The following is a 22,178-nucleotide window of genomic DNA, read 5'->3' as shown; positions in this document are numbered from 1 at the left end:
GACCCAACTGGTGACCAGGTCGGCCCTATTCGGTGAGAGAGGACTATACAAGGGTGGAAGTACCAGGAGGCAAGGACCACCAGAGCCGTCCCAGAGGCTGGCTGTTGCAAGAACGAAGTCTCTGGAATCCCAACTCCACCAGTTTTAGCTCTTTGCCTTCTCTCATCTCTAAAATGGGAATATCTACACAGGAGGTTGTAAGAATAAGTGTGGCTGATATGAACCACTCAGTTCAATGCCCTGATCTTAATAAGTGCTCAGTCAATGTATTAACACAGCTGCAAGGTGTAGGCTCTGAACAGCGAGCATGGAGCTGGGAACCAGGTAAACACATCAGCCTAAAAGTTCATAGGAAAGGTCATACTTGAGTCATTCTTTTTTTATTTTTTTTAAAGATTTTATTTATTTATTTGACAGAGAGAGATCACAAATAGGCAGAGAGGCAGGCAGAGAGAGAGAGAGAGGAGGAAGCAGGCTCCCTGCTGAGCAGAGAGCCCGATGCGGGGCTCGAACCCAGGACCCTGAGATAGTGACCTGAACGAAGGCAGAGGCTTAACCCACTGAGCCACCCAGGTGCCTCGAGTCATTCTTTTTTTATTATTATTTTATTTATTTATTTGTCAGAGAAGAGAGCGCACACATAAGCAGAAGAAGTGGAAGGCAGAGGGAGAAGCAGGCTCCTTACTGAGTAGGGAGCCCGGTGTTGAACTCGATCCCGGGACACTGGGATCATGACCTGAGCCGAAGGCATATGTTTAACTGACTGAGCCACCCAGGTGCCCCTACTTGAGTCATTCTGGCTGTGAACTCCCCTACTCCTCCTTCTACACAGGCCTAGGATTTCTATCCCAAGGTTAGAAAGATAATAATGGAATTATAGAGGTGAAAGACTCGGAATTATTTGGAGCAGTGTTTCACAGCTGCAGATTGTAACCTTTTAGTGGGCTGTGAAATCAGTTTAGAAAGCCATTCCCAGCATGACCGCTCCCCAAAGTATGGGCCAGGGACTGTACAGTGTCACCATGGGAGCATGAAAGAAACACAGAATCTCTGATCCTACCAATTCCTGCTGAGTCTAATCTACATTTTAGCCTGACCCCCACATGGTTTGAGTGCACATCAAAGCTTGAGATGCACTGGACTGGATTTAACCAGGACACATGAGAGCTGTTTGTATGAAGGGAGAGTGATATTAGACAGGTTGTTTATTTATTTATTTTTTTAAGATTTATTTATTTATTTGACAGAGAGAGCTCACAAGTAGGCAGAGAGGCAGGCAGAGAGAGAGGGGGAAGCAGGCTCCCTGTGGAGCAGAGAGCCCGATGCGGGACTCGATCCCAGGACCCTGAGATCATGACCTGAGCCGAAGGCAGCGGCTTAACCCGCTGAGCCACCCACGCGCCCCAGGTTGTTTATTTTTTAATGAAATAGAAAGTACATTTTTATGAACCAAAAAAAAAAAAAATCAGAAGCATAGTCTATGTAATATCATTAAGTATTTTTTTGTAAAACTTTGATTTCAGTGAGATAATGATATAAACATTGAACAAAGTAAAGTGCATATTGACTTAGCACATACACATCATTGCTGTGTGCTAGGGTCAAGTGTTTTGAAACCCATGGCACAGAGGCTGTGGTCAGAGAGGCCCTCAAGCCACTCACTGTATTCCAGGGGGTTTCTCCTAGGTGACCTTGCCATGACTGAACTCACAACCATTTACTGATGGCATCCTATGTCAGCTACTGTGTTAAGCTCATTGGGGGTGGGAATTTGGGTACAAAGTAAGGTGTCAGTGTGGTCTCCAGCCTTAGACATCTTAGGGTCTTGTTGGGACTCAAATATGGATATAGAAGCAATTAGCGAGCAGAAGTAGTACTAGACATTTCATTTACTTCTTTTACACCCTGTGGCAGGCACCGTTCTAATGATTTCACCAATACTGGCTTATTTAAACCTCTTAAACTCTTTGAGGCAGATATGTTTTGTTTTTGTTTTTGTCTTTGTTTTTTAGGATTTTATTTATTTATTTGACAGAGAGAGAGAGCACAGGTAGGGGGAGTAGCAGGTAGAGATAGAGAAGCAGGTTTCCCCACTGAGTAAGGAACCCCATGCAGAGCTTGATCCCAGAATGACGGCATCATGACCTGAGCCAAAGGCAGACACCTAACTGACTGAGCCACCCAGGCACCCTGAGACAGATATGTTTTTTTGTTATTATGGTTAAATTTATTTTATTGTGGTAAGAACACCTCCCATGAGGTCAATCTTCTTAACAAACTTCTTGGTGTCCAATATAGGATTGTTGACGGTAGGGCAGGTGTTATTATCATCGTTTTACAGAAAAGGAAACCAAGGCCCCAGCAGGCTAAAGATTTCATCTGAGGCCGCTCGGTTAGGAACCTCCAAATGGATATTTGCTAACAAGTGTGAACTCAGAGTTGGTTGGAGTGTGGGGCTATCCACAGTGAAAAATGATGTATTTGGGTTAGAGTTAGTTCTGTCGTCTTTGCTATAGACGGAAAACTTGGTGATACCAAGCACCAGAGAAATCTAGCCTCTTACACTACAGTTTAGTGACTGATACTGTAACATCTTCAGAGAGAAGAGAGAGGGTGCCAGGAATTGTTTCCAAATGATTTCCCAAGAGCTAATAATTATACATCAACTACATTGTAGTTTTGTAATGCTATCAGCATGAATTTGCAACATAAAGGATAAAAGAAGGCATTACCGAGAGCAAATATTAACCCCAGAAGTTTGCTTTCCAGAGTTTCAGGAGGATTGAATATTCTCTATCTGGAGACGTCAGAGTTTCCAAGGGAGTCCCAGTGTCCCCGTCCAGCAATCCATTGCTAGATAACAGGTTCCACATTTGAGTTATAAAAATATGACCACCTTGTATGTGTCTGTTAGAGCTAATGACAAATGCCAGTTAGTGTCTTACGCAAAGCACTGCTTTCTCTAGCTAATAATTAACTTCACAGGCGACCCATTAAAGAAAGACGGACGTTAGGCTTTGAGCGGAAGCTTTCTGGATAAATGTGATTCCCTAGACTGAAACCAATAGAAAAAAAAGAAATCATGCCCGTCATGCAGTCAAATGCTCTACCACTGAGCTATACCCCCATCATGCCCGCCATGAAATCCTAACTAGCTTCATTTATGAATGGTGGATGGTGTGTTCTATAATCAAGACAGAACCTGGAGACGAATCATTAACTTACAAGCCTATGTATGTGTGCGTGTGTGTGATGTGTGTTTATTCACACACCCATGCATATATGTATATGTTGATACAAATGTATGTATGTTGACCACATATGTACATATTTCTCCAGCTTTTTCATTTATCAAGGCTTATTGTATACCAGGTACTAGACTAAATATAGGTTTTAATATACTGTATATATTTTTTTAAGATTTTATTTATTCATTTGACAGACAGAGATCACAAGTAGGCAGAGAGGCAGGCAGAGAGAGAGGAAGGGAAGCAGGCTCCCTGCTGAGCAGAGAGCCCGATGTGGGGCTCGATTCCAGGACCTCGGGATCATGACCTGAGCCGAAGGCAGAGGCTTAACCCACTGAGCCACCCAGATGCCCCTGTACTGTATATTTAATGTGTGTGTGCTTCACATATACAAGATATATATATAATCTTATTACATTTTCACAGCAACTCTGTGACAATATATCATTCTTATTCCAGTTTTACAGTAAAGTATTCAGAAGTGCAAAGCCTTTAAGCTCTTTTCCCAAGGGCGCATAGCTAATCAGTAGCTACTAGGTGTGGTGTCTTAGACCATTTTCCTTGGCCCAGGATGTAGGCACCTGGGTGTGGCCGCCTGATACAGTGGAATGAACCTTGTCTCTGGAGACAGACAGGAATCAGGTCCCAGCTTTTCCACCTACTGAGTGACCCTGTCGACATCTCAAGTCTTTCATTCCTGAGGCTTTTAGATTTATGAAATTAGAGTCACGTTATCCACCTTTGAGAGTTACTTACTCGCTCTGTGGGGAAGATCATATGACCTTGCCCATGAACTGGAAGGCTTCAACACAGAGTCAGCCTCACGGCTAAGATTTATTATGGTGAAAGGACACAGAGAAGGATCATCAGGGGGGAAAGACACCTCAGGTGCTGTCTGCGGAAGCCCGGCACAGGATTTCTCTGTCCTCCCTTCCTGGCTCCTTCGTCCAGCAGGGACTTGCCATAACACATGGTCAATGCCTCTGTCCCGCCGGAGCCCACTCGAGACTCAAGTACAAGGTTTTCGCTGGGGGCTGCTCATGGAGGGGCACTCTGCCTGCGTGGCGGGGCGCAACCACCTGCACTGCAGACTCCCAGAAGGAAAGCACGTGTTCTCTATAAATCACAGCGTTTGTACAAACAATCTAGGCAGGCTGGTATAGCAGTGGGCAGTGTGCCAAGTGGGTAAGGTTGCCTGATTAGGGCGCCTGGGTGGCTCAGTGGGTTAGGCTGCTGCCTTCGGCTCAGGTCATGATCTCAGGGTCCTGGGATCGAGCCCCGCATCGGGCTCTCTGCTCAGCGGGGAGCCTGCTTCCCTCTCTCTCTCTGCCTGCCTCTCTGCCTACTTGTGATCTCTCTCTGTCAAGTAAATAAATAAAATCTTTAAAAAAAAAAAAAAAGGTTGCCTGATTAGCAGTAACTTCGGGAACTTTCCAGAAACCAAGTTCCCAGATGCGAGCCACAGACCAGGCCCACCAGCAAGCCCTCCTGGATCGGGGCTGCCGTGGTATCCCCAGCACAGAGCTGCTGTGAGGGTTCCATAAGAGCGGTTGGCAAAGCTTTCTGAACAGTTCCTACTTCTTAGGGGCCCCAGACGCCAGCTATTGTATGCGATCTGATCGACGGGAAATAACAGTTTAAATTTATAGAGCTCCTCCCATGTGCCAGGCACTGTTCTAGTCACTCTCCTCATGGACTCATTTATTCCTCTCCCTGACTCTGTTAGGTATCATAATTCTTCCCATCTTAAAGATGAGGTTAAGGGGCACCTGGGTGGCTCAGTGGGTTAAAGCCTCTGCCTTCGGCTCAGATCATGATCCCAGGGTCCTGGAATCGAGCCCCACATCGAGCTCTCTGCTCAGCAGGGAGCCTGCTTCCCCTCTCTCTCTGCCTGCCTCTCTACCTACTTGTGATCTCTGTCTGTCAAATGAATAAATACAATCTTAAAAAAAAAAAAAGATGAGGTTAAGTAACTTGCGGAAGATAAGAGCTGGTAAACAGCAGATTCAAGATTGAAATCCAGGCGATCTCTTTTTTTTTTTTTTTTTTTTATTTTTATTTATTTATTTGACAGCGAGAGACAGGAGATCACAAGTAGGCAGAGAGGCAGGCAGAGAGAGAGAGAGGGAAGCAGGCTCCCCGCAGAGCAGAGAGCCCGATGTGGGACTCGATCCCAGGACCCTGAGATCATGACCTGAGCCGAAGGCAGCGGCATAACCCACTGAGCCACCCAGGCGCCCTGAAATCCAGGCGATCTCTTACCACTAAAGACAACTGGATCCATTAGAAGCTCTGTAATTCCCCTACTTTTATTGCTTTGGTGCATAGTGCCTGGCAGATGTTGTAACCATAAAAATGGTTAGCTCCTAACACAGACGATTCCCTTTCTCCAAACAATGATGGGACACCTTGGGATTTCTGTGCAGCCTTCACAGATGTGATGAACACGTTTCTCTGCTCACATAAAGTATCTGCCTACGCTCTAGCTGCTCTCCAGCTAACTTTGCCTTACATGGAGGGAGCGAGAAACCAGATAATCACGTGGTTGAGCTGCTCACAGCTGCAGCAGCTGACCTGGGATAATCAGGCTACTGCTGCTCTGTCCAGGCGCATAATTTCCTCTTTTAAAGATTTAGTCAGAGCACTTCAACAATTTCAACACTTCATCAAGCCCTCTCTCCTTTTCTTTTGTTTTGAGCATATATTTATATAACATTTTGCAATTCCCAAGGCAAGTTTATGTATATTACCTTTTCAGTCCTCCCAGCTGCTCGGGGGGGAGTTGGGATTATCCCCTTCTCCAGTGGAAGATGGTAGCTGAGACATTCACTCAGACAGCCGTGAAGAGAGAGCTTGGAATTTGCTGCACAGGAAGCTAAGTGCTAGATGGAGACAACAATTAACCCGATCTTTCCGGTAATTAAGATCACTGATGGAGTTCAGCCTAAGCCTAGAATAGCCTGGCCAAAGAAAGAATGAGAGAGAGAAAGAGAGAGATGGGAGGGAGGAAGAAAGGAAGAAAAATGGCCTTGAAGATTGAGGCCAAAGGCAAGATTGCAACTTGCCCAAGACTGAGAGATCCTGCAGAAAAGAAAGTCTTCTGCCATTATTAAAACAGTAAGGAAGTCTTGTCCTAAGACTATTGCAGTGAGGGAGGGAGATGGAGCTCAACTCTGAATGTAACAAGGACAAGTGGGGATTTGTAGCCACCGGATAGGGTGATGGGGTCAGGGGATGGAAATGTATTAATAGGGGGCCTGAAGGGTAGGGGGATTCCTGCTAAACCGATTTAAGAGAATTCTTTTGAAAGGTAGGCCGAGGACTTATACGTCAAAGATGCAGGATGAGAAACTTGTCAAGTATCAAGAGTGATTGGGTATTGTGGTGGGTGAAGGTTCTCACTAAAGTGACTTAACAGGATTCTTCACAAGACTGGTCTAGCTAAGCAAGCCAAAGACCGGATGGGGGGCCAAGGTCAAGGCCTAATCAAAAAGAAAGTTCAGGGGAACCTGGCTATCACTTCTCGGCCTTTTGACTAAGATAAGTGCAGGGGAACCTGGCTATAAAGTCAGAACACGGAGAAAGTCTTTGTCAATGGCAACTTACCCTTGCTGGCCTACCCTCCCTTCCTGTCCATCAAGACTCTCCTACTCACATTCTCTTACTTTTTGCTTTTGGTCACTTCTTGCCTCCATCAAATGAAGATTTTTCTATTACAAATGGTACCCAGTCAATATCTTCTTCTTTCTTTGCCCTTAACTAGAGTGTAAGTGCTTTGAGGACAGACAATTTGTTTTCTCTCTCTGTATCCCCAGTGGCTTGGCATTTGTGTATTAGCTGTTCAGTAAAAAAGTGTTCAACGAACCGATGACAGTAATGACCCCATATGGAGGCCTTGCCATTTGCCGGGCACAGGGCTGAGTATTTATGCCAGCTAGAGTTCTTTGAGTGTGAGCAGCCCCAGTCATCATTGGCTTTAAACATATGGCAGAACCATCTGACAGTGAAAGGAAACATTGAAAAACCAGATGCCTGAAGAACTAAAGCACTTCTTGGGGATCCAGGTGCCAGGAACCTGTGACTAAAGGGCCATGCCTTCCAGCAACTCACAGTCTGGGAACCGACTCCAAGCTCAACTCCAGAGAGATTCTGATTGGCTGAACCTAGGTCACATGCCCACGTCTTGATCCAAGATGGGCAGAACCCTTTGACTGACAGACTCACCAGGTAGGAGAGGGCTGTTGGTCACAAAAAAAAAAAAAAAAAGAAAAGAAAAAAAAAGTTGAAAGTTCTGTCAGCACAGAGAAATGAGCGCTAAGGCAGGCAAAAGTGTTAGACAGGCTTTCTTTTTTTCTTTTATTTGTTTTAATTAGGCTATGGTGGTCCCCATACAGTACATCCTTGGTTCCCTGATTCCTTGTTTGCCTGTAACACCCAGTGGTCTGTGCAAGACAGGCTGTTCTTAACCACTGTTAGTTCCTTTAATCCTCTCCTCTCAAATCAGTGCATTTGGCATTGTTGTCCCTGTTGCTTTAGATGACGGTGTTGCAGGATTTGTAACTAGTATAACCATTCTTCGCTCCTAAATGTTAAACTCTGAATAGAAAAAAAAATGCGTGGGGAGAATATTTTCTCAATCTACTTTCAATAGTTCTTTCAAGCATAATCTTTATCAACAGCCACAATCTAATAAAAACCATTTCATTTTCTCAATTTAGAATTTTGGGGAGTTATCCCGCTGTGCCTTCCAATATGCTTTGACTCTATTTTACTTTTTATTATAGCTGAATCCAAAGCAAGAAGGAAAACGTACACAGCCAGAATGTTGCTGCAACGCAAACAGAGGGGAACAAGGTTGCTTGGTAAAGTAAAGGGCTGATGCACTGGTACACGTTACAGTGTTGATTTTGGTTAAAGGAAAACAGGCCTGTAGCTACACCCAGCCTTAACTATTAGAAAGTATGAAGGAAATGGGAGAAAGCCTTCTCTCATGTAATTTTCCAAAAGAGTACGATGTATAAGGAACAGAGGGCTTTTGTGAACAGTGTCGTAACTGCAAACATTTCCATCTTCAGTTGACCTTAGTATAACTTGTCAGGTCCGCAGACACTGATCTAGCTACAGACAGTGTTCGGCCTTGAAACCTGTGATCCTACCAATTGCAATTCCTGCCTCACTCCTGATAGCTCGTCGCCCAGGGTCCTGCCCGTACATGGTCCTCAGTTGAGCCGGGTGCAACCTTCTTCTAACAGCACGAGGAAGTCTTGAAGTTCAACAACACAATCGCTGTGCCGTTAAAGTATGTGGAAGCTATGTGATCTTGTATTAAGTACTACTCTGCTAGGTGTTCCGTGGTAATTTAAGGACTTCACTGGGTTTCCATGGTCGTCTCTAGTGGGACATGTAGAGGTCTCGGGTTTATTAGAATGGCGCATCAGGGTGGAACAGACAGTTCAGTTGCTCATCATGATACACCCCTCCTCTCTTCTACTGCTCAGGAAGCACCCTGATGTTACCTCCGGACGACTGATGGACATGAGCTTGACCCTTGCCCTCAAGGCAAAATGGAGGCGGGTGGGACAAAAAGTTAAGAGGCTTTCCTTTAAGGAATGAAATGCCTTCATTCTCTTTTCCATCGCAGATCATTTTTCTAGCTCTTGACTCTGCGTCAGTCTTGAGTGAGTTTTTTGTGGCAGTCCCTTGCAGCTGGGAGACTGGGACATTGGAGCAAGGGTTCATGTCTGGGACCTAGGTTCTCCTTGGATACTAATAAGGATTATTCTCACAGTATTCCGTCCTTGCTGCTGTCCTGCAGTCTCTCGTGGTTATTCCTCTAGAAAGTCCCCAACTAGCCACTCCTGGCTCAGGATCCTTACCCACTCACACTCACGTTAACTCAGTTTCTCCTTGCTGACACTCCCCTCCCAGACAGTGGGTCTAGATTGTGCTTTTGTGTTTGGGCCTCCAGCTCCTCCCCCAGCTCCCTCCTCCTCTATTCTGCCAGGAATGGCTAAGTAAACTAAAGGGTATTTGTACTGGGGAGTGATTGCCAGGTGTAAAACTGACCATATGTCCACTCTGATCGGCATGACTATGCAACGGTATTAAGTTAAAATTTAAGAAGGAATTACACACACATATGCACACACATCCAGATTACAATGGAAAAAATGTTTATTAATGTTCATAACCAAATTTAATCAAATTTGGAAAGTAATGTTTTTGTAAAATTATTTATGTAAACTATTTTAAAACTGACATAAAATTTTAAAGGCTCTAACATTTTCTTCTAGCTTTTCTCTAAAAAGCTTCCTTTCACTTTCCTCTCTGTCCCAGTGGTGACATTGGACCTAAGGAGGAACCCACCCTCCCTCCTCTCTCCCTCTATCCAAGCAAGGCCTGCATATGGGGATCTATATTCTCTCCATCTTATTGTAACCACTCCTTGAGCTCCTGCACAGTTTCAGTCCAGTTGGAAATTACCAAAGCCACCATGCCTGGGGAGAAGGGGTAGGTGTTGGTTTGGCCCACTGGCTCATTCCTGTCTTTCTAAAATCATCTTTGAGGGCGCCTGGGTGGCTCAGTGGGTTAAGCCACTGCCTTCGGCTCAGGTCATGATCTCGGGGTCCTGGGATCGAGTCCCACATCGGGCTCTCTGCTCAGCAGGGAGCCTGCTTCCCTCTCTCTCTCTCTCTGCCTGCCTCTCTATCTACTTGTGATCTCTCTCTGTCAAATAAATAAATAAAATCTTTAAAAAAAAATAAAAAAAATAAAATCATCTTTGACAGTTGCCGAGAGCATAATCGCAAACAAGGATTCCTGCCAAGTGGGAACATAACATGCTTCCACATCAAAATGAAGGAACTGGGATGGGGGACGTAGTGTGGGGGGCAGGAAAAGGGACAGCAGTAACAAGAACCCTCGATCACTCAGCTGTCAGAAGCTCGGGGTAATGGGGTGCTTGGGTGGCTCAGTGGGTTAAAGCCTCTGCCTTTGGCTCAGGTCATGATCCCAGGGTCTTGGGATTGAGTCCCACATCGGGCTCCCTGCTCAGTGGGGAGCCTGCTTCCTCCTCTCTCTCTCTGCCTGCCTCTCTGCCTACTTGTGATCTTTGTTGTCAAATAAATAAATAAAATTAAAAAAAAAAAAAAGCTCGGGTTAAGAGTTCTCTTCTACAACAGATAGCTTTCAAAGTGCCACACGTAAGGGCATGAACTTGTTTGGTGGCTAGCTGGTCTGTTCCTGTGGCATAGCAGCCTCTACTCTAGACTGATCCCGTTTCCCACAGGAAAATGATGTAAGCCATAAATGCAATCCATAGATGTACTTTTAAAATTTCTAAGAGCCACAGTAAAAACAGTAGAAGCAGGTGAACTTAATCTCAATAACCTATATTAAGTCGCCATCTCTAAAATATCATTTCAAAATATTGTCAACATGACAGATCCCAATCAGCTCTTTAATGTTCTTTTTTTCCTTGCTCAATCTTTTAAAATTCAGTGCAGGGGCATCTGGATGGCTCAGCCAGTTAGGCATCTGACTCTTGGATCTCAGCTCAGGTCTTGATCTCAGGATCCTGAGTTCAAGCCCCATTCAAACCCCAATACTAATACTAATACCAATAGTAATACTAATAAAACAATAATAATAATAAAAAAATCCAGAGCTCATCTCAATTCAGACTCTGCCACATTTTAAGTCCTTGGCAGGCCCTTGTGTCCTTTGGCTGTCATTCTAGAGAGCCAAGCTCTGGACCTTTCTGAATCCATCGCAGGGTAGGACAGTATCCTGGGGAATGTGTTTGTCATTTTACAGCCCCTCATCTCAGACATCTTTGTCTGTGCCTAAATACCCGATCGTTTGCCTCAAAGAAGCACCTGGTTATCTCTGTTTTGCCACGCCAGTTTGGACACCCCCACAGAGCTGGTTGCCAGCCATGGAAGTTTCTGGAATGGCGACAATAATTCTCTCTTCCCCAGCACACTGATTTCACAATCATGTTTTCTTTCTCTTCTGTTTTTTAACTATTCCCTTTGATTTTTAAATATTTCCACAAGTCAGAAACTGTTGCTCATATCACTTAGGCTGGTTTTGATCTTGGCGGCTCCCTCTTTGCTCAGAAAGTGCTTATCCAGTAAGTAACCCAAAGTTCAGAAGCACTTTCTTAAACTCCTGCTCTTCCTTGTGGGATCCTTTAGATTTTTGCTGGCAACAGGATAGTTATTAATGGTGCATTGACATTATTGTGACCTGCCTTTCAGAGATCTGTGTGTCCCCATATGTTTATGAATTTCACTTACGATGGATAAAAAAAGGAAGTTATTGTAATTTCCTTTCTGCCGATGTGAAAATTGAGGCCCAAGGAATGTCCATAAGCAGTTCCGTCCCAGGGGAATCAGAGCCGAGTGGCTGGAAGGCTTATCTTCTGCCTGCATGACTTTATGTCTAATCCCTCTTGGCTTCGAGTCAAGCAGTTTGTTGTAAGGTATGGGCTGCAAATAAATGGAAAGCATTTGTTTTTTTAAGCTTTTGATTTCATGTCTCCAGACCTACATTTGGAACAGCATCAGGATTGTGTTTTGGTACAAATAACAGCAAATATAATAATGATGGTTTGAACAGAGAGGTCCTTCTGTCTCAGGCAGGGAGCTGCTCCAGGGAAAGGTGGGGAGCGGGGAGTCCTGGGTTGATAAGAGGTAGATAAGGCCCCATCCATTTCTGCTCGGCTCTTCCTAGAGTTTGCCAGACCTCGTGTCTGTCTGTGGGTGGGGAGAAGATGGAAAGGCAGTGAGATGTCACCTAGCAAGACTTGGCTTTTTGTTTAGGAAAGGTTGCCTCTCCTCGAGACTTACACCTACATCATGAGGGTCAGAACTGTACCATATGGTCACCCCTTGGCAGAAGGCGATCAGTGATCGAATGCTTTTACCCAGGTACCCTGATGCCGTGGGAAAATCATAAAGGAGGAAGAAAGAGAGAGTGGGTTTTGGATAAGCCGCTAGTATTGTTATCCACAAGGACAAACGTCTTTATCATTTCACAGTGAAATGTGCTTCCCTGGGAAACGGGGCTTCCAAGGACTAGTTTCCTTTTTGTGTCCCCTCACGGAGTTCCTTGTAGCTCTAAGTGAGATTTGAAATCGCTGGGAGTACCAATGTCAATGTCTTGGTTTTGACCACTGCACATGGTTATCTTAACGTGAGCGTGTGTTGGGTTAGATGAGGACTATCGATACTATCTTTACTGCTTTCCTATAAATCGAAGATTTCAAAACACAAAGCTTATTTTTTCTAGAAAAAGCATGCAAGGTTTTTTCCTATACCTTTTTTTGTTTAAGAAAAGGTGAGTACAGATATAAACGATATAGAAAATAAATGAAGACCATTTTTTAAATAAGAAACCTTACCTTAAAAAAAAAAATCTCACCACCGATTCCTTCCTTTTCTGAACGTCTGTTTCTTCCTACTTCAAAGATGCTGTGCCCTTCAGTGTCATAACAAACACCTGACAAATTACTTAACAGTGAAGCACCATCGGGTTTTGTGGTAACCTTTCTGGAAAGAGTTAGAAAATGCTATCTGGGAATGAGGCTGTGGTGGGCATTCACACTTCATATTTCTTGGGTAGGATTTTATCCTGGTCCCTCCAGCCTCCCGCTGGATGCTTTTCTCTGTGTTGGTGGCCTTGCTGAATTGATCTGGTGCCACCTTTTCTTCCAGAGCTCCTAGAGCTGCTTCCAGATGCTTCCGCTCCGTAGGCGGAGTCTGCAGAGGCTTAAACCTTGAAAAGGTTTAAGGCCCCCGACAGCCCAGGGCCTTCCAGGAAACCCACACATGGCCAACGTTACTGGAGCGCCCCTGGCCCAGAAAATATAACAGGCCTTTGACCTATGTCGTTCTGTTATTTCTTCAACTGGTTTTCCAGATGAATGCAGCTGGAGCTCAGGGCAGTTAAGTAACTTAGTAAAGACTGGGTATCCAGCCCTGGATAAAACATGAGTATCAAAGATGAATCATCTTAAAGGTTCTGGCTGTATCTTCTCAGGCTGAGTGTAATGGATAGTGGAAAAAAATTGTCTGTATTATTTGGACAAATACAATGCAGTTCATCATTAAAAAAAAAAAAAAAGAGTGAAGATGCTATTCAGCCAAGGGCCCTCTGAGACCAGACCAGTGTTTTCTATGTCATCATTCTGTCCTTTCGATGAACAATTCCAAGGTAATAAACATTCTGTCCTGGTGAAAAGTTTTGTGGAAAAGGTGCCCGTCCAAACTGCCTTCTGTAAACTAGAGATAGGAATCAATGAGGGGTAAGCTGGGTTTTTGGTGTTGGCAACCTTATTTACCTCTTCCTTGGTGTTACATCTCTGGATGGGAGATAGTCGAGAGAGGAGAGTAAGGGGTGGGGTTCCAGAGTTCATCTGTCAGTATTTCTTTTTTTTTTTTTTAAGATTTTATTTATTTATTTGACAGAGATCACAAGTAGGCAGAGAGGTAGGCAGAGAGAGAGAGAAAAGTAAGCAGGATCCCCGCAGAGCAGAGAGCCTGAGGTGGTGCTCGATTCCAGGACCCTGGGATCATGACCTGAGCCGAAGACAGAGGCTTTAACCCACTGAGCCACCCAGGTGCCCCGAAGTATTTCTGACTTGAATCTTCCAGTTAGTAACATTGGAACCTTGGGCAAATTCACTTTGTGTAATCCTGTCTTCTCATCTGTAAAATGGGAATAATTCTAACGCTCTCTCATAGTGTTGCTGTGAGAACAGAATGATACAGTCATGCATGTGCTCAGCAGAGGGTCTGGCACAGAATGTCCCTCAGTAAATGTTAGCCTATTGTTACTTTCATTTATTGTTATCATCAACATCCACCACATCAGGTGCCTTGGTGGGGATGGCTCGATATCACATTGATGGCCTCACCCTTGCTGGTCTTACGCAGTATCTTATCTATACTCCGTGCTGAATACATACATGTTAAATCAATCAACAGGGAGGTGCTTTCATGAGGCCTTTGGATTTATGCCAACAATTCCAAAAGATCTAGAACAGAGTCACAAAATGGTTTTCATTGACTTTTGTCGGTGCAGTATTCCATTTCCTGGACAAAATAAATTTGTTTTTAGAACTTTGCCCTTATGGTATGATTTAGTTTCTGATAAACACACCCTTTGTCTTGAGTTCTATCACTAACAGTGAAGGTTCTAGTCTTTGGAACGTACCCAGCTATTATTTAATGATGCATAGAGAAGAAAAAAACATTATTTGACCTACTGTCTGTTTATTACCTTTGTATTTCTGGCACCAAGACACAGAAGATGCAGAAACCTATGCCATCACGATGTCATGTTTTGATTTTCTTCTTTTCTGCTCTCTTTTCTGGGGTGACTTTTGTCCTTCTTCCTTGTCTCTTTCCCATCCTTTCCTCCCTTCAATCAATTAAGTTAGTGTAATTGGATTCTAACTTTGTGAATGTGAAGTGTTTTGTTTTAGTAATATCAGTTAATAGGACTTTATACCCTAAAACCAATTTCCTGTTTTCATATCCTCTACTTAATGTTGTCGGTGCTCAGGAAGTAATTATTTTAGTTCTCTGACTCACTGTTGTTACTGCCGTTTGAAGAGTTTAGGATCCCAAGCACCTCGCTCTGCCCTTATGTGCCACAGGCACTTGAAAATAATTGCTTAATGTTCTTGAATCAAGGACTTCTGCTGCTTGGGGAAACAGGGCTCTTTCAACTCCTGCATTCCTTTAGGATGGTTTGAGATGGGTCATTATGACCTTAAGTGTAGCTCAGATTTAAAAAAAAAATAGCTTTAATCTTCTGTTATAGTTAGTCCTCAGTGTGTGTTTTCCACCAAACACGTGATTAAAAAGCATGATATCAATATTTTTTAGTCTTGCCAGGTTTTTAAATCTGCAGCCTACCAAGCGACACGAGTTGCTTGGACTCCGAAGGGCGGTGAATTATCAGGAGCAGGGAGGCCGAAGGGCGCAAAGCCTTCCCTGGACACTGAGACAACGGAACGCTCTGGGCTTGTTGGCAGGGGAGGTGCAGCACTTGCATATGCACATTTTATTTGCCTTTTAGAGACCTTAAATCTGAGGACTAGATGCCCGCCACCTGTTTAGCCTTGAGGTTTGGTCAGTACTCTTGTCAATGTCTTGTCAATGACAATACAGTGTTGGGGGTGGTGGGGATGGTCCTTTTAGGATGTGGTAAGTGGAGAAGAGAAAGCAAACAAGAGGAAATGGAGTGAGGAGTAGGATGGCGTGACAGCCTGGATGGTCCCGAATGATCCTTCACCCACCAGGTTGCCCTGGGGAAAGCTGTGAGCCACACCAACCTCTGCTGTGTGGAGGACCATTGAGGGATGCTTATCAGGGCAGCTGCTGAGGGTCTCCTGTATTCAAGGTGACCTGGAGGACCTTTTAGCTTTGGCACCAGTTTGCATTTGCAGTATGGTGCCACCTGTCTCATCCCTGCTGATCGTTCTTCTCATGGCAATAGCCATTATCCTTTTCCCCCTCTGTTTAAGCCCTCTTTTCACTCTGCTGAGTTACTTATGTAATCCCAGATCCAAGACCACCTTTAAAAAAGTTTGATGGAGGTGCCTGGGTGCCTGAGTGGCTCAGTCGGTTGAGTGTCGGACTCCTGATATGGGCTCAGGTCATGATCTCCGAGTCCTGGGATCCAGTGCCTCCCCCCCCAGTTGGGGGGCTCTGCACTCAGCGGAGAGTCTGTTTGAAATTCTCTCTCTCCCTCTGACTCACCCTTCCCCACCCCCACTCACACTCTCTCAAAAAAATAAATCTTTAAAAAGTTAAAGAATAAATAAAAATTAAAAGATTTGATGAAATGCCATCCAGAGAGCAGTTGGTGACTGCACATTCTCTCACCCTCCCTCCCTCCCAACCCCCCTCCCCATCACACTGCTGGATTCAGTGGGCTTGTTCCACGATGCCTCTTGTGTTATGTCATTTGCCAGCAAACATTTCAAGGATGAATGAAAGTATGTGACCTTCCTCCCTCCAACTAGATAAGTAGCTTAAAATGTCTTTTATGTTCAGCTGAATTTGTAGGTTTCAAGATGATAGATTTTTATATTCATGTTTAGATTCTATGTGTCAGTGGTGAAGAAGCCAATTTCCCCTCTTGTAGATGATCACTGTCAAGGTCTCCTTGAGTTTGCTGAAGTCATCCAAAAACTTATAAGAGAAAAATGTAGCCACACTCTCTACAATTTGATCTATTATTTTGGTAGTAGACTACATAACATTTCTCTCATACTTTCTGAAAAGGGAAAGCACACAGCAAATCAGGATCTCTTTTCTTTCACCAAGTATCAATAACATTGTGAGCTTAGTGCTTCCAGAACCCCCACTTTCCTAAGCAGTTAGGTCACCTTCTATTTACAGCTTTGGCTGTGCCTGCTTTTCTCTTATTTTTATGTCTGATTTAATACAAAGCCGAGTCAAGCCCCTTGGGAATGCTACCCATATGAAAGAAAAGTCTTCATAAGTCCCAGAAACTTGAAAAATTGAATGGAGAAATAACTACCACTTTTCAATTATAACTATAATTGAAAGAGCACAACTAGAAAAACCAGATATTGAATGTCAGCTTTGAATATTCTGTCTTATTTATTCCTGGTTAGAGGTTCATAGTCTCAAGGAGCAAAGAATGAAATTTGTCAAATTGTTTGTGTCACAATATTTACTTTAAATAAAAGTCCTGTACAGTGTTGGGATCTGAGAAGTAAAGAATTGGAACAACCTCAAGTTTTGGAGCCACCAATCACCTTCCCTTAAATGGTTTTTCTTTCCTTCTCTTTTTTTCCCCCTGAGTTTAGGTTATTTCTTCTGTGTTTACCAAAGCGTAAGTCGCCTATGTAGCAAATGGCTTTTGGATTTAATATAGTGAATGTCATGTTAAAGTGTAGGAGGAACCAACGCTTTTCTCCCTCTGGAATATAAACTCTCCTGTCATTTAGCCACTGTTTATTTCTTGAGACTTTACATATGTAATTTATGACTAAAGGTTAAAGCCAATCTTTAGGAGTCTAAGAATAAGAAGAATTAAACCACTAGATTCCAGGCATTCCAAATCTCTCACAGTCATTATCCCATTTTTCCTTCACAGCAAAGCCGTGAAAAGTTGAAAGTTTAGTAAGTTGCCTAAAGCACTCGCTAGTCAGGTTGGCAGACCTGAGATCAAAACTGAGGTCACTGAACTCTAGATCCTTGGCTTTTTATTGCGTAATATTAGTTTCTAAAAGTTCCTTAGCGGAAGAGAGTGTGTAATGGAGTCCCAACTTAATTGTTTCGGTCTTATCTGAAGCAATGTCTCTTTTAGCAGTCTTTGGTTTTTGAAAGGAGGAGCAGATACGTTGTCATATTCCAGCCACCGTGCTAAGAAAGAGAACTGCATGGTGTGCGGGATTTACTAGGTGCTCACGTTGTTGAATAAATCAATGGAAGCCATGTGTCAACTGATCATTGCTATAATATGGCTGTCTACCTGGGCTCATCAAGATTTTGTGGCTATAATAATCTGTGTTGTACCTAAGGCTATGCTCACAAACAAAGCCAATGCATGAAATTCAGCGTTCATGTCATTCAACTTTTAATGAGAGAGAGAGGAAAAAAAGAACCCTTTTAAAAGCCAAATAATTTATTGAAAACAGTGCAGGTGGCACATGCAATTGTCACTTTTCTATTCTGAGAGGAGAATTGGACTCCATCTGTTCCAGCCACACAGCTGGAGGATGAACACACGGAGACCTTCGTTTCCACAGAGCGTGGCTGCTCCTCGGGCGTGAAAATCCAAGTGAGTCCTTGAAAATGGAAGTGAGGCATTAAATATCATGTGTCATAAAATTGAATTCCCATAAAGCCAAGTGGCATCATCGTCGGTACATGATAGTAATTGTAAAAATAACAACAGTGCTTGTAAAATAATAGAGGTCTAATTTTTTGAGTTCTTACAGTCCACTTGGCATTATGCTTATCAAGTCTGCTGTCTCATCCAACGTTTGTTTTCCCTGATTCGGTTGGTCACGTTTAAGGTCATTTGCAGGATTGGAGAGGGAATAGGATGAATAAGGACATTTGAATTTAACCCATTCATCTCAGATGCCAGATTTACCCCCTGAGCTGCAGGTGGTGGAGAGCTTGGGAGGTGGAGCATGAAGCATAGGTATGACTTCAACTCTAGGTCTCGGTGTTTAAAGCCCGAGGAGACTAAATTGGCAGCCAAATTTCCACTTCAATCAAAAATACTTTTTAAAGTACTTTGGCCAGGGCGCCTGGGTGGCTCAGTAGGTTAAAGCTGCTGCCTTCAGCTCAGGTCATGATCTCAGGGTCTTGGGATCGAGTCCCGCATCAGGCTCTCTGCTCAGCAGGGAGCCTGCTTCCTCCCCTCTCTCTCTCTGCCTGCCTCTCTGCCTTCTTGTGATCTCTGTCGAATAAATAAATAAAATCTTTAAAAAAAAAATAAAGTACTTTTGGCCATTCTGGAATTTGATTGGATTTAGAGTGTTTTTCTGTATTTATTTATACCAGAGCCAATGTTTTGTATAAGTCACACTCCAAAGAGAAAACAGTAGGTATTAATAAATGTCTACAGAAGTGTGTATTTTCAGGTTGTAATTTAAGATACAGTTGCCAAGTCAACTTGAGGATTTAAAAGATCTCAATACACTGAGAAAAGTTTGCCAGAAATAAATAACTTTTCTACAAAATTTTATTATAACAGCATTGTTGAATATAACGATAAAGTAAATTTATTATTAAAATTTGACTATCCACAAAAGAACCACTATTTGTAGATATCATATCCAAATGTAACTGGCTAATCTCTTGGTCCAGGATGCATTCAGCATCTCCTGAATCCAAGAATGCATCATTTATTAAGAACATTGAAGAACTACCACTGAATTAAGTGTATTTGTCTGTGTGGCCAAAATCATGCATTTAGCCAAAGGGACTAGTCACCATTTAAAGACAGTGAAACAACCATATGAATCACTAAGTTAAAAGTTAGCAAGGGACTCTCTTAATAGGGACCCTCCTTCCTGAGACTTGGATATTCATGTAACCAGAATTACTCATAGCAAATGTGTATGATAAACACAACTATAACCCTAGATTTCACTTTCCGGTGTTGAGCCAGAAGGGATGTGATGCTATTTGTGAAACACCTAAAGAGGCTGCTGTACTGGTTACTATTACTGATAAATGAGTTAATATGATTCTCAGTGTTTGTGTTAGATTATTTTCTTAGTGATTTACAGAATTTTAAATTTCACATTTCAAAAAAAAATTGCCAAAATGAGTACCTTAAAAAAAAAAACCACCTTTTATCTCTTTTTACCATCATTTCATAATTGCAGGACAAAAAATGTACTCAACATGTAGTCAACCTAAGTCAATAAATGTGAGTTGAATAATTGGAGGGATGAATGGACAACAAAGAAAGCTGTGATGATATCATTTCAGAATAAAGGAAAGGCTTGAAAGGGACTATACTTAGTTTAGGAAAGACTAGAGATGCATTGTCTTTAATGTTCCAATTTCCTATGCCCCAGTAACCGCTTCTTGACCTACCACAAACCCACACCTTGGTTTAAGGTGAGCTCTATTGCATAGACTAGCCATAAACAGTTTAAAGTTAGCTGTGTTCTGGACATATTGCTTATCCGACTACCCATCACAGACTGTTCACTACCAGTCTTTTACTGAGCACCTACTCTGAGCCAAACACGGGGTAGTCTAAGATTTCAGGATGCCAGAATGATTAAGACACAGTCTGGACCCTTAAGCAGAGGGACTTAGTTGGAAGAAAGAGATGGCCTCCCCCCACCACCAAAACAAACACACAAACAATTTATATGTAGTCTCTGTATTATTTTTACAACTTTCTTTGAGTCTATAATCATTTCAAAATCAAAAGTTTAAAAACAAATGGATGTATGGCTATGAGACTAGCATTTTGCTGGGCACTGGGACCACATGAAGCCATGACCACTGCCCGAGGGAGCCTAGAGTTGAGTGGACAAGGCAGAGAAATGAACAGACACTGCAGGCTCCGTGTGATAAGTGCTCAGTGAGAGGTTGCATAGAGGCTCAGACAACACCAGAAAGAGTATGACTTTAGATCAGGGGTAAAGTCAGGCAATGCTTCCCCCAAGGAATGGGCTAGCAAATTTTTAAAGTGCATAGCACGTGGAAAGCTCCTGGGACAGTGTGTGGACTACAAGCTCATGTGGCATCTGGAGAATTACACTCTTTCCAAAGACTTTTGCCCCTGCTGGAGGGAGTCTCCTGGCGGCGGTGCTCTGTGGCCAGGACACCAGACATGCTTGTCCGTTGTTTCTCTTTCCCAGTGTCCAACAAGCACCCGTTCGTGGACAGCAACCTTCTCTACCAGTTCAGAATGAACTTCCGGCGGAGGCGCAGACTGATGGAGCTGCTCAATGAAAAATCGCCCTCGTCTCAGGAAACTCATGACAGCCCCTTCTGCCTGAGGAAACAGAGCCATGACAATCGGAAATCTACCAGTTTTATGTCTGGTATGTCAGTTTCATTGTGTATGTGATCACGTGCGTTTGTCTTTTGAGAACTAGTCTAGTGATGCCTCACCTTTGTGAAAGGCTGTTCTTGGCACCTTTTTATTTATTCATAACCAAAAAGTATGGGGGAAAAAAAAACCCAGCATGACCATATTGTTCCTGGGCAGTCCATTTAGATGTCATGAAAACATCGTTATATCAAATTATGTTTTTTAGTGATAGAAATCTTAAGCTCGCAAGCTACTTTATTTACTTTTCATTTATAAACAATTCTTACATATCATTAATGATCCAGTTTTCTAAATCAGAGCACTGAAAAGCTCTATGTTTTAATAGTGAATAAGGGCTTATGAGGGCATATTCAAGTAAAAGACTACTGATTGTCAACCCGGCAGGAAGGGGTGACCCAGAACAAAGAAAAATTGTGAAAAGCAAGTAGAGGAGCTCATAAAGCCTAGGACATCACATGGAAGGTCACACAGTCCCATATTTACAGTGACCCCTGCCAGAAATGACATTGACAGGTGTCCACAAAGATAACCCCACTCATCCAGAAAAGGTTAGCTTGAGGTGCCTTTCTTTGGAAGAAGCAGAAGTGCTTAAATGGCTATCTTCAACTCTCTGAAAACTTGGCATGGATTGACCCGAGAAACTGGTTGGTCTAAGTTTTGGATGATCTGGGCTTCACCTGAAACTCAGGGCACAGTGAAAATGTGTGTCTTGGTTACTTACGGCAGGAGGCAATGAGAACCCTTGCAGCCATATTGACACCTTTCTGTGCCCCTTGGCACTGAGCTAAGCTTGCTTGCATAGTTTTCCTCTAATTCTCACTGTATCGTCAGAGGAAGGACTTTTCTTATTCCCATTTTGTGGGTGGAGAAACTGAGGCATGGAGCAGTGGAGGGGTTTACCCAAGGTTACAGAGCTAGAAAAGGGTGGACGGAGCTGGATCTCATGCCAGTTCTGTCTTAACTCCAGTGCTTCTGCCCCAACCCCCCTCATCCCGCAGACAGAACGAGGATGGAAGAAAGAAGGAAGCAAGAGCCCCTCAGGGAAAGTGAGGTCTCCGGCTGGTCAGGGGCTCAGTCTGTGCTCAGACACATCCCAGCCGTGTGTTCCCTGCAGGCTGCAGCCTTCTGCAAATGCCGAGCAACTCTTCCTGTTCTCTTCTAGCACTAAGCTCTGCCTGTGTCTTGTGGTCCCGATAGAAGCTGAAAGTGACAGTGATGAAAAGGAGGACAGAGGGCACATGGTCACCACAAAAGCCAGCATTTGTTTGTTTCCCACGTTCCAGGCACTAAGCGGGGACTCTCCACGGCTTCTGTCATTTGACAGTACACCTTCCCCTCTCCCCTCCC

General features: G+C 43.5%; 1 protein-coding gene across 1 annotated transcript in view; it reads left to right on the top strand.

Moving 5' to 3' along the window:
* The window catches only part of DEPTOR (DEP domain containing MTOR interacting protein), a 135,242-nt gene that overhangs the window by 70,623 nt on the left and 42,441 nt on the right, over nucleotides 1-22,178 (top strand). The window contains exon 5 of the mRNA XM_046006184.1: nucleotides 20,635-20,820. Coding sequence (XP_045862140.1) covers nucleotides 20,635-20,820 — 186 coding nt within the window. The remainder of the gene's footprint in view (nucleotides 1-20,634; nucleotides 20,821-22,178) is intronic.

Source organism: Meles meles, chromosome 1, assembly GCF_922984935.1.
Source record: "Meles meles chromosome 1, mMelMel3.1 paternal haplotype, whole genome shotgun sequence".
NCBI classification, from domain to species: Eukaryota; Metazoa; Chordata; class Mammalia; order Carnivora; family Mustelidae; genus Meles; species Meles meles.
Note: the sequence above shows the minus strand (reverse complement) of the source record. Positions and strands in the feature narration are given on the sequence as shown.